The sequence below is a fragment of the Ambystoma mexicanum genome, chromosome 5q (genome assembly GCF_040938575.1).
Source record: "Ambystoma mexicanum isolate Mex_15411 chromosome 5q, UKY_AmexF1_1, whole genome shotgun sequence".
In the NCBI taxonomy this organism is placed as follows: domain Eukaryota; kingdom Metazoa; phylum Chordata; class Amphibia; order Caudata; family Ambystomatidae; genus Ambystoma; species Ambystoma mexicanum.
In genome coordinates, this window is record NC_090933.1 from 1,140,245,893 (window position 1) to 1,140,258,863 (window position 12,971).

The following is a 12,971-nucleotide window of genomic DNA, read 5'->3' on the forward strand; positions in this document are numbered from 1 at the left end:
CATTTCAATCGCAGTTGTTAACGGCCGGACATTTCAGAGGTAAAAAGGACAGTACCTCATAATGAAACCGGCTGTTTTCACTCAGTGGTAAATATGGCAGTAATGTGGTTGGACTGTTAATTGTGAATTGCAGTTGTTCTGTCCCCACCTTTTGTGCGCCATTTTAGCTTGAGGTAAATTGCAACGCCATTTTGTTGTAGGCCCAGGGAGCTGCGAGGTTCGAGATCGTCGTATTCTCCATGGTGATGGAGAAAGGACTCCCCCACAGTGCTCTCCAGAGGGGGGATTTTTGCCGGTGCAGTGCAAGTTTGTCAACACAACAGACATGATGGTCTTTGATCTTGTTCGCAACTTCAACAGGTAATGGGCATAATATAATATGGTCTTGTACAGGGACATGCCTGCCATTTTAGACACCTCTTGAACCGTGTAAATGTGGACAAAGGCTGATTTTAAGCTGCTCTTCTATCTGTATGCATGAGCTAAATTGAGGTGCCACTGTCTGAAATGGTAATCCGATCATTCGAAATGGACAACATTTTCCTGGGGACATTTTGACATAGAACCAAGTCATGAACTGCATTTATTTTCAACATACATGTTTAAAAAAACTCAGTGAAGTTTGAACTCATCTGATCATTAAAAAAACAGGGAGACGCGTGTCTATTGACGGTATACCGTGTTTATATCGAATCCTTTATATTGAATGACATATATATCAAATATTTTATCTTGAAAACCTTGATAGTGAATGTATTTAGGGTGGGGTAAAGGGTTAAATATTTTTGGGAAACGGTCGGGATGGGTTTTTAGGTGTGGGAAACGGGGTTTTGGGGGCAGACCACCCAAAAAATAAAAATAAAAATGCATTCACTATAAAGGTTTTCAATATAAGGGATTCAATATAAAGACATGTTACCTCTATTGATGTACTCCCCTGCTCCCCAAAAGACTCATGTTCGTGTTTTTGAAATCTTTAGAGCAAATTCCCTGTCAATTTCGAGGTGGCGGCTTAAAAAGCACATTTTCTGTGCACTACAAATGCACAATAAACCACTTCAACATCAACACTGGCGCAGCATCGATAAAGGCTCTGAGCACTTACGCAAGATGGTGGACAAGAGAAGAGCAGAGCACTGGAAGAGAAGGGGGGCTGTGGCAAATCCAGGAATAGTGAGGCCATGAGGGAGTTCAATAGTGAGCCCATGAGGGAGTTCAATAGTGAGGCCATGAGGGAGTTCAACAGTGAGGCCATGAGGGGGTTCAATAGTGAGGGGCCATGAGGGAGTTCAGTAGTGAGGCCATGAGGGAGTTCAACCGTGATGCCATGAGGTAGTTCAGTCGTGAGGCCATGAGGGAGTTCAGTAGTGAGGCCATGAGGGAGTCCAATAGTGAGGCCATGAGGGAGTCCAATAGTGAGGGCATGATGGAGTTCAGTAGTGAGGCCATGAGGGAGTCCAATAGTGAGGCCATGAGGGAGTTCACTACTCAGGCCATGATGGAGTTCACTGCTGAGGTCATGAGGGAGTTCAACAGTGATGCCATGAGGTAGTTCAGTAGTGAGGCCATGAGGGAGTTCAGTAGTGAGGCCATGAGGGAGCCCAATAGTGAGGCCATGAGGGAGTTCAGTAGTGAGGCCATGAGGGAGTTCAGTACTCAGGCCATGATGGAGTTCACTGCTGAGGTCATGAGGGAGTTCAATAGTGAGGCCATGAAGGAGTTCAGTAGTGAGACTATGAAGGAGTTCACTAGTGAGACCATGAGGGAATTCCGTGATTTGGGGGACGAAAGAGAGATGATTGAATCTTCTGATCTTCTGGACGCTCAGGTGAGCCCCGTTTATTGACAGGCGCCTGAAGAGTGGATTTGAAGATGACGTATATCTTTTTATATATTGTTTTTTAATGTTATGTTGACTTACAGCGTGCACTGCTACCATCCAGGGGCAGTCTCCAGGCGCGCGATGTACATTTAAGATAATCATGAAATTACAAACAGGTTTCAAAATAATAGAACATGTCATATATACAGAAACCAGATCCGATGTACAAAGGCGTAATCTTTTGGGGACTAGAAGTTTGAGCCGGGTCACCACATTTGTACAAATACGACAGATCGTGCTTGCGTGCAGTTGCATCCAATTTTCTGATTTCCTCAGGTTTTATTTAGATGTTAACATGCTGTGGTGGTAGAACACAAAGTCTAGCTATGACAAGGAGAATACAAGCAACACCCTCTTTTATCTCAATTTGTGTATCATCCAGGACGATTCTAGTCCGTTTGCCACCTAGATAAAATCCTTTTGAGGTTTCTTATTACAGTCGGATGGGATGTAACTCACAAGTTACTTTAGTCATTTCAAGACAGGAAGGACCATCAGTTCTGTTGACCAACTTGCATGGCGGATCTGACCCTGTCTTGCACACATCACTCTTATTGTATAAAATTCTCAATTTAAATAAGAAATGTTGGAAACATACGTTGGCGTGTGTAATTCAGCCCCAATAACTGCAACCTACGGTCAGCAAGCCTGTAATCCTCCAAGATGTAGTTTACTCCTTTTAACAAGCCCTATAGGACATGACACAACAGGTGTGTATGCTATTGTATTTTCTTTGTCGGGGTGGTGGGGGGGGAGCGTGAGGGGTTTGAGTGGCTTCCCCCAGAATGACTTCTGCTTTGGTTTGAACCTGGAGAATATATATTGAACCCAAGTCTCTGGGCCCAAATAGGAAATGCTGGGTTCCAAGAAAAGCCTCTGTTTTCCGCCACTCAGTTTTGGCTGGGTTTGCGTGTCCTGCACTCCTTTGCCTGTTCCTCCTTCTGTAGGTGCAGGTTCTCTGCTTCTTCAGGGAGACCCGTTGTCTGGATCTCGGTGTGCTGCATGCGCCCGCGCGTCAGGCCTGGACAGTGTTGAGAGTTATGGCTGGACGTGGTGGAAGTGAACCCCAGTACGTCCACTAAGAGGCTGGCTATCTACAACTCTCTGCAGGTGAGATCAGGATTCCTCTTTACCTCCATTTGTCTTGTCCTGTCCAACATCCTTTCCTCATCTACCTCCGTGACTGGTTTTACTGGTCCTTTGGCTAAGGGGATGACATGTCCTGCTTTTCCTGTTCTCACCTACTTCCTTATGTCTCCACGCTTTGCCACACGCTCATAGTTCCACCCTCTTCCACTCACACCTCCCAGAATGATGACATGTGTGCTCCTCTCACACCTCACTCCAGTCTCCTCCTCCAACCTCTGGCTGACTAGTCTTCTCCTCAACTGTCTTCCTGACCTCCTGCTTATTACACTTCTCTACTCATCTGCCATCTCCTCCAGCCAACCTCCATCTGAACCTGCTCTTACACCGTCTCCTCAAACCAACCTCCTCCTTATTACACTTCTCTACTCATCCGCCATCTCCTCCAACCAACCTCCTCCTGAACCTGTTCTTCCACCATCTCCTCCAACCAACCTCCTCCTTATTACACTTCTCTACTCATCCGCCATCTCCTCCAACCAACCTCCTCCTGAACCTGCTCTTTCGCCGTCTCCTCCAACCAACCTCCTGCTGAACCTGCTCATCTTCCGTCTTCTCCAGCCAACCTCCTCCTGAACCTGCTCTTCCACCATCTCCTCAAACCAACCTCCTCCTGAACATGCTCTTCCGCCGTCTTCTCCAGCCAACCTCCTCCTGAACCTGCTCTTCCACCATCTCCTCAAACCAACCTCCTCCTGAACCTGCTCTTCCACCATCTCCTCAAACCAACCTCCTCCTGAACCTGCTCTTCCACCATCTCCTCAAACCAACCTCCTCCTGAACCTGCTCTTCCGCCGTCTTCTCCAGCCAACCTCCTCCTGAACCTGTTCTTCCGCCACTCTTCTGCAAGTTTCTCCATCCTGTTACCCTCCTCCTAATGTATCTCCTACTCATCCCTCCAGGTGTGCCTCCTCACCACACCTGTCTCCGCCTTCACTTTCTTGATACTCTTCCTGGTGTCCCTCCTTATTCGTCACCACTTCCAGCTTCCTTTTCTGGTCTCTGGACACCTCTCTCCAGGCACTTCCCTCCATCTCCTTCTCCTCTCTGCTCTGGTCAGAGGGGTGACGTCACCCATCAGAGCATTCTCAGCACTTTTGATACCAGGTAGCTCTGAGCTACACGAGGGTGTATTCAAACCCGGCATCAACCATCAAAGTCCGAAATGATTGATAGGCACTGAAACTTCACTAAGAGCACATTGAGTGACTATGTGTCACGTATTTGGAAATATAGACTGCTGGCCCAGGCCTCACCCTAAGAGGTCTACAATAAAATGTAGATTTGCCTTTGTCAGTAAGAGCTCTATACCTGTCCATGTATGTCCGTGTGCATATAACAAAAAGAGGATGGTATACTAGCAGCCCAAAAAACGTTATGTCCCGTGAAAAGGTACGCTCAATGGATGGGCCAGGAAGGCTGTCTGCTCCTCGCCTGGTCCTGGGCGCGCGTGTCGTGTTTACATAACCCGCTGCTCCTTAGCGTCCAGGATCAGAACATTGCGCGCCACTCATGTTGATTGCAATCATTATTTAGAGGCCTGCGCTCTGTCTTTCTAACGGAACGCACTCTCTCAGCTATAATTGGTAGCCTATTGTCCTTTGAACTAGCTTCTCCAGTAGGATGTGATGATCTCTTCCTCTCCCACTGCGGGTTTTCTATCCGTCTTTTACTTCTCTCGGATTTTCTACTCAGCTGCTTTTCTCCTGACAATACACAGTGGATAATCTCGCTGAACTCAGGTAGCTCATATAATCAAACAGCGCCACCTTCAGGCTGGCTATAGCTCAATTCCTTACTTTGAAGCAACTTTCACTTTCTCCTTTCATCTCGGAAATCATCTGCTTTGGCTTTCTGTGAGCAGTGCATAGAGCAGTGGTCTTCAAACTTTTTTGGCCTGGGCCCCCCCTGAGCAAAGTATGGGCAGGCCGGGCCCCCCCAAAAGTGCCAGATGGACAGTATGTAGAAATCGCTATGAACTTTTGCGCGCCGTCACCGTACCCTACTCCCAGTACAGACCCTGGGCTCTCCCCACCCAACTCCCACCACTATCCCAGTGCTGCTGCCCATCCTGCTCCCATCACAGTCCCATAACACAAGCATACACACATCCATACACATTTAAATAAAAAATAAATCACCATAAACATACCTCGCTTGGTTGCTAAAATGCCCCGCTCCAGGTTGCTCTGCCCGTATGTGCGAGGAGGCGCAGGCGCACGCCCTCGCACATACATACATACCTGCAGTGCCCCAGCTAGCGTTTCCAATGAGCTATGCAAGGCTGGCGAAGCAAAACACCCCCAGGGTTGCATGGATCAGTGATCATGTGCGGCTGAGGAAATGAACTGTCAAAGGCAAACAGAGTTTCCCTTTGACAGTTCAGCCAGCCCAGGAGCACTCCCTCAGCTGGAAAAAGCAGCTGAGGGAGTGCTCAGTGTTTCACTGGGCTGGCTCTTCGGCTCCTCCATAATGGGTGAGGTGGCCAGTGGGTGGACGCCCCCTCACCCATTATGGATGAGCCGGAAGGCTTGGACTGGCCTATAGAGCAATAGGGCGATGACCGTACCGAAAATGCAAAATGCTAGTTTAGGCCAGTAAAATGGGCCACTTTTTTGGCCAATGTGGGCCATTTCGAGGAGTTACTTCACTATGCAGCTAGTAGTTTTGACCATTGTTGCTGAATAAATATTCTTTAAATATCACCATTTGTTTACATTTGAACAAAAAACAACCCCTTGGGTACTGTTCAAACAGTCTGTGACTAAACACTGAATATCCATTTGCAACTGCTGGACATTTTTTCATTGGTGCCTAAGTCCGTTTTATGGCCCAGTCTGACCATGTGAGCTGGCCCTTCCCATTTCCTCCAATCTAAAAAAAAATAAATATATATATATATTTTTTTTTACATTTCATGCTGGGCTCTGGTGCCCCCCCCCTGGGATGCGGCCGCGCCCCACAGTTTGAAGACCTCTGGCATAGAGAGTAGCCCAGGTAGGCAGTGGCGCAAGGCGAGGGGGCGCAAGGGGAGGGAGAGGGATTTCAGAGCCCCCCCCTCCGGGTCCACCCTAGCGACGCCACTTAGTGTTTCACTTTCAGTACATTAGTAATTATGCACTGAAAGTGAAACACTAAGTTTCTAAATAGAAGACATTGGCATCAAATAACACATCAGCGAATTGAGCCAATGGTTGTGAGTTTGCTGTGAGGGAGAGTGCTGGAAATCCAGACGCTCGTCAAGGCTATGGTGATCCCCAATCTGGGGGCGCGGGGCTGCAGCGCGCAATAGGCACACCCACACAGGAGTCCTAGGTAACGTAAACTGCTTTATTCGCACCACCTGTACGCATAACTTAACTGTGGTCATTTGATCACTTGACGTTCCGCATGCTGGTCAACAGACCCATGCGGGGACTGGTGCCGGATGCTACACCTCCCCCCAAAATAACATTGTCCTACCCCATCTCCTCGATCCATCTCTGCGGCTTCCAGATGGTTCGACTGGGTCTACCATTGCCTTGGAGGCAGGTGGGCTCCTCCATTTGTTCCTGTCCTCCCCAGCATGCATCTCTCCTTCAGACTCCTCTTCGTCACCTGTCTATCCGGATTCTTCTCTGGTGCGGTACTCTTCTTCGTTCCCTTCCTGATGCCGTATTGAGCAGTCTTCTTGTGCCTTCCTGTAAAATTAACTGTTCTGGGTCACTCGGCAGCCATCTCTGGCTGCCGTGATAATGGAACCCTTTACTCCGGTGATGGTCAATGGTTGTGGGTCAAACGGTGGTGTGTCCTTGTGAGATTGCATGTGCCGGGCTAATACACTGTCAGCCACTCCTAGCGTGGATTCACAGGCCCAGCATCCCCGATCGTCGTAGTCCTTCATTTTGGATTTTGCCTGGTCGCCCATACTCCCTATTTCCTGTGACTGGTGGTCTTCTTCCTGGGGTGGCATGTGCTGGGGTATTTGTGCATGTACCGGGAGACCAAATATCTGTTCAGCTAGGCATACTCCTGTTGAGTCGTGGGGTGTATTCCGGTAGTCCCTTAGGAGTTGGCACAGGGACTGTTCGATGGGCAGGTGAGTGATGTTTGCTATCCTGACAGCTCTCTTGATGTTAGCCATGAACCGCTCCACGGGGTGTAATTTTCCTGTGGCGAAACCCCATGTACTCTGCGAAGTGTGCAAAGTCATTTCCCATGAATGGGGGCCTGTTATCTGACTTCACCACCTTGGGCACCCCATATGCTGAGAATATTTGTTTGAGCGCCAGGAACACGACTGTGGCAGCTGTGGAAGGCAGAATGGCAGTCACGGGATATTTGGAGTGTTCATCGAGGACCACCAGTATGTATTCCCCGGATCGTAGGGGCCATAGAAATCAATTGGAACTTCTTCCCATACGCCCTCTGGGAGCAGAGTCATGTGTAGGTGTACTGTGCACGCCTGAGGCTGTAGGCTGATGCAGATGTGGCAGGCTTTTAGTGGGCTCTCGATTAGTCGGTCCATTCCCAGGAAGCACACCTTCCTCCTGAGCATGTGCTTGGTCAACATGATCCCTCTGTGGCTTTCATGGGCGATGTCGACCGCCTTCTGGTGTAGAGAGGCCGGCAGTACTATGCGGGCTCCTTTGAGCACCAGGGATGACGGAGACAGTGAGAGTTCATCCTTGGATTTGGATAGCATGTTGAATGATGGTATATCTAGTTTGCGGTGGCTGCGTTGAGGATGCACGTGGTTGCGAGGGCTAATGTTGCGTCCTCCGCAATTTCCTTTGCTAATTCCCCTATGGGAATGGCACTGGGCACCACTTGGTGAATGATGTAGTTCTCATAGCTGTCTGCTCTGTTCTTTGCAGCCTGGGGATACGGGAGGGGATGTCGGGATAGAAAATCAGCAGGATTTATGTCTTTGATGGGTTTGTGTATAATGTCATATCTATATTCTTGCAAGCAGAGTCCCCATCTGGGTATCCGGCTGGGTGGGATTTGGGCGGCGGGTTTTCCATAAATGGTGGGGAAAGCCTGGTGATCTGTGATGATAGTGAACGGTTTTCCACATAGGAAGAGGTGGAAATGATTGCAGGCCCAGACAACCACTAGAGCCTCTTTTTTGCTTGAGAGTAATACTGTCCAGCCTCCATGAGGCTTTTGCTGGCATACAACACTATTTTCCTTTGTGCATGTTAACTTCCCGAGTGTTGGGCAAGGATGGTTCCCCGTCCAACCGGTCTGGCGTCCACTGTGACTTCTGTGTGCAGGTTCGGGTCATAGTAGGACATACAGACGGCTGCCATGATGCCTTTCCTTATTCTGTCGCGCCTCTTTCCACGGAAAGGCGCAGTCTTTCTTTGTCAGTGTTATTAGTGGGGCACTTGTGGAGATGAAGTTGGGCAGGTTGCGGGTGCAATAACTTGCCAGTCCTAGAAACGACTGCACTTGTGCAATGTTTGTCGAGTGCAGTGTCTCTGTCAGGGCTCTGATCTTGTCTGTGTCGGGTTGGATGCCTTTCTCAGAGAATATGTGCCCAAAGAATTTGAGTGTGGTTTTGTTGAAGGCACACTTCTCTCGGTTTAGTGTCAGGCCTCTTGGAGTGCAGCACACACTTTCACCAGTGTTGCAGCACAGGCTTCCTGAGAGTGACCGAAAATGAGGGTATCATCACTATAATTTAGGCACTGGGGTATGTGGCATATTACTTACCAGATCTCTTCCTGGCATATATCAGCGACGGATGGATATGACAAAGTTCAGTCGCATATTGCAAAATAGCCTAAATTGGGTGTCAAAAGTAGTGATGTATTGCGACCCTTCGCTTAGCTCAATTTGATGGTATCCTTTGTTGCGATCGAGACGGGAGAAGACTTTGACACCCTTGAGCAGGTGCATCATGTCCGTGATGCGCAGGGCCTGATGGTGTTCCCTTAGAGTGGCTTGATTTGGGGTGCACATGTCAACACACAGCCTTATGTGCCCTTCTGAGCCATTGTTAGCTACAGGTACTACAGGGGATACCCACGGAGTCGGGCCAGAGGCGGGCTCGATGATGTCATCCTTCACGAGGGCGAGTAGCTCCTTCTGCACTAGATGTTGTATGTTGAACGGGATCCCCCTGTAATGTTGTGCCACGGGCTTCACAGTGTCGTTTGTGTACTCGGATCTTCAGACCTTTCAGTTTCTCAAATCCTTTGAAGAGGTTGGGGAATTGTGCCACTACTTTGGCCACGACTGAGATATATTTGTCCACCATTACCTGGTAGAGTATGTGGATGAGGCCCATCTGTATGGCCGACTTGAAACTTAGGACACATCCACTGGATACTTCGGTGTCAAGGACGTGGATGACCATGCGGTCTTGTTTGTTCTTATAAAGGCACGTGGCGGCGAATGCTTCGAAGCATGGGAGCGGCTGCTTTGCCTTGTAAGCGTGCATGTTCCCGCAAGCTTTCCGTACCTTTGAGGCTTGCTCAAGTTTGCGGTATTCTGCCTACGGGATTGCATTCATGGTGGCACCGGAGTCGACAAGGAACTTGAAGTCTTTTCCCTCTATGGCGATGGGCAGTGTGGGGCTGTGTTCTGAGGCTGTTGGGTTGCTAGGGCAGACAGGTAACCTCTCTTCCTCCGTTCGGTGCTGGACTGCGATTCTGAGCCACTCGTGGACGGAGTGTTTGCAAGCAGGTGGTGTTTCTGCCTCCTTCTCTTCCGACGGGAGTCCGGCGAGGGCGAGCGTTTTGGCCATGGCCATGCGTGGCGTCGCTCTTGATTGTATCTCTGTTCCTTGCTTTCCCCTCCCTGTAGGACCATGGGGGTGTTTTGTGTTGATGGGTCCTCTGTTAGTTCCTGTAATCTAATGAAGCCTTGGGATTTTTGCACATGATGAGGTAATGGTCTTCACTTCCACAATCCGTCATGGGGCAGATCAAAACAACACCGGAAGCACTGGCATTTTTCCATCTCCGAGTCGTGAACTGCATGGGCTTGTGACAAGAGTTTGTCAATTGACTCTTTGCTTAAAGTGGATATTTGGAAGTCCAGTGCTGACATAGTTCTTGCTAGTATTAGTATTTCAGCCAGTGAGTGTGACACTTGTAGCAGTTTCTTTTTTAGTGGAATGGATTTGCATCCTGCAATCACCTGCGACTTGATGGCTTTATCGTTCCTGTACTGGTGGAATTCGCTGTGTTTCACCTTCGAGCGGAAGCGAGTTACGAATTTGTCCATGCTCTCCCCTGGGAGTTGTCTCGTGGTGTGGAGCACGTGCCTCTCGTAATCTACATTCCTGTGAATGGCAAAATGTTCCCTTAGTATAGTCTTTAGCTCCTCATGTTTGTATTGCACGTCCCCCGGGAGATCGAAAATGTCTCTCAGCTCAGGACCAGCAGTAAGCGTGAGGAGGCCTATGATGCGCTTGTCTTCCTGTGGGCCCAGTGCATCGAGGTATACGTCAAATTCCTTCATCCATCGTGAACCACAGGGGCCTAGACTGGCTGGGTCTGAGGCGTCAGAGGTGGGCAGTGATGGCAGTGGGAAGGCGTCCCTCCCATGTGCTCTAGGTGGGTCAGGGGCAGCTGGGGCCAGGCCTGCATCTTGGGCACTAATGCTGCTTGACACTGGATTGCCTCATGGATTGTTGTGCTTCCTGTGAATTTCCTTTCCCCTTGGAGGGATGTGCTAGCCATTTACTGTGCGGACTATTCTTTGTATAGTGGGCCTCCTGGGGCTGGCTCACCTCTCTCCTGCTGGTGTGTGAGCTGGCTGCAGCCGGGACTCTCAGAGCACGAGGCCTTTCCTCTAGTGCTCTCCGGCAGGCTTCCAATGCTGGTCCGGAAACCCCCTTCCCTTCAGGGCCGGCCTCTGCAGCACTGTGAGCGAGGCACTCCCTCTTATGTGTTCAAGGCGGTCGGGCATGGGCGAGGAGCTGCAGTAGCAGCGTCGGTCATGAGCTACCACCTCATCGCCATTGTGGCATCCCTCAATCTGGGGACCCTCCGCAGCAGCGCGCAATGAGCACACCCACACAGGACTGCTAGGTAACGCAAACTGCTTCATTTGCACCTCCTGCGTGCATACATTAACTGTGTCATGTGACCACTTAAAGTCCTGCAAGCCGGTCACCTGACTCATGCAGGGACTGGTGCCGGATGCTACAAAGGGCAACATATCACAGTAATTACTTAATACTGTAAGTACTTTTTGTGACACATTTATTAGAAGTTATGTGTGTGTTATGCGTTCATTAATACATCATTAGAACGCCATTTTATACTACAGTTTAAAACAAATCACCGACAAATAAAAAAGAAAAATAAACTTGTTTAAGTAATACATTCCAGTATATTAAGAATATGCCTGGCCTCATTAATTAAGGTTCTCTGGCATGCTGAATGTTTTCTTGACATTTGCTTTCCTGTGTTGCTACCGCCTTCCTCCCCAAGTGCACATTCCACAGAGAACAGTTCATGACAGGGAAACACGTCATGATATGTTTCCTTTGCAATTGGCTGCAAAAGATCATGGAACCTGCATCAACACACATAGAAACATGACAGTGCTTGCAGCTTTGTGCAAAATGCCTGTTCTTTGACCTTATCCATCAAATGCACCTGACGTGGCTTCTGAAACAGTGGACCCATCAATGGGCATGGAGCAAGTTGAGATAATTTACAAAGAAGTGTGGGCACAGAGTTGGCAGAGCATCTGCGCCTGCAGATTTCACGGCACAGGACCCCGAATCCCACAGCTGGATGCAGGGATTGTTGCGGGCGCAGGGGGTCCCCACACTCTGGTTTCATGTGTTAATATCCTGCAAAAATATCACCATTTTGCAGCGATATTAAGCCATGGAACCTGTGGGGGATACCCCCGCAACCCCTGTCATTTTTTTTTTGGTCTGGGGGACACTCTTGCAGCTCTCATAATATTGTTTATGGCGTGGGGGACACACCCTTAACCCCCAGTCCCAATAACCCCATACATTATCCTCACTAATAATATCGCCTATGGCCTTACCCCACAACCATATATATGGCGATATTACTGGTGGGGATAATATTACCTGATAGCCACCCTCTCCATGCCTATTCGAGGTTTGGGTGATTTCCGCACCCTTGAATATGCCTTGGCTGGCTGACCCCCGAAGGGCCTGGGTGGATGCAAAGCATGAGTGTTTCTATTTTGGGTAGGTCGATTCTGTCGGAGGCCTTTCCAGAGCCTTTGCAACAGGCACAGGGGTAAAAGACGCAGATCTGAAGCAGGTCAAAGCGCATTCCTTTGCAAATCACTTGATCTTTGTCGGACCCGACCCTGCCTATATTTTGCACCAGTGACTATTTGCAAAAGTAGATCTGTATGGGCGCGTTTTGCACAGGTACAAAATGCGTGTGTCTGCACTGGGCACACGTATGAGAACACAACTCTTTTAATCAGACCAGTCCTTGGCATAAATACACACATTGCGTTGAGGTATCCAGCTTGTAACTAACTCTCCTTCCTGTTGCTCAAGACATTCTTGGTAAGCCTGGGAGGTCTGTAAGTGAAGAGCACATCAGTCAATTGGAATCAAACTCTCTACTCAGAGCTTCTTAATAATATGCTTCGATGCTCTGCAGTTCCTTTCATTATTCATCCCACTCTCCTTTCGATAGTCTACACTTTTCGTATTTACACATTTTTGTCAAAAATTGGATGGCGATGTGTCATAAATGAAATGAAAATGATAGTAGTTCCATTTCTACCAAAACAATGGTGACCAAAATGGCACGTTTGATAGGAAGAGCGCTCCCCTGGGTCACCCCGCGACGGTCCTTGGTCGTTTTCAGAAAGTTTCCTTTCTATCTTTCAAAAGGTTGTCACCCTTGCACTATATTGAGGAAGTCAACTTTGGGTGAGCAGTATCTTAAACCTTCCTTCCACATTTTGAGTGAGTGCAATGATTTTTGGAGGTCGA

General features: G+C 48.7%; 1 protein-coding gene across 1 annotated transcript in view; it reads left to right on the forward strand.

Moving 5' to 3' along the window:
* The window catches only part of TG (thyroglobulin), a 1,030,738-nt gene that overhangs the window by 52,902 nt on the left and 964,865 nt on the right, over positions 1-12,971 (forward strand). The window contains exon 5 of the mRNA XM_069622147.1: positions 201-360. Coding sequence (XP_069478248.1) covers positions 201-360 — 160 coding nt within the window. The remainder of the gene's footprint in view (positions 1-200; positions 361-12,971) is intronic.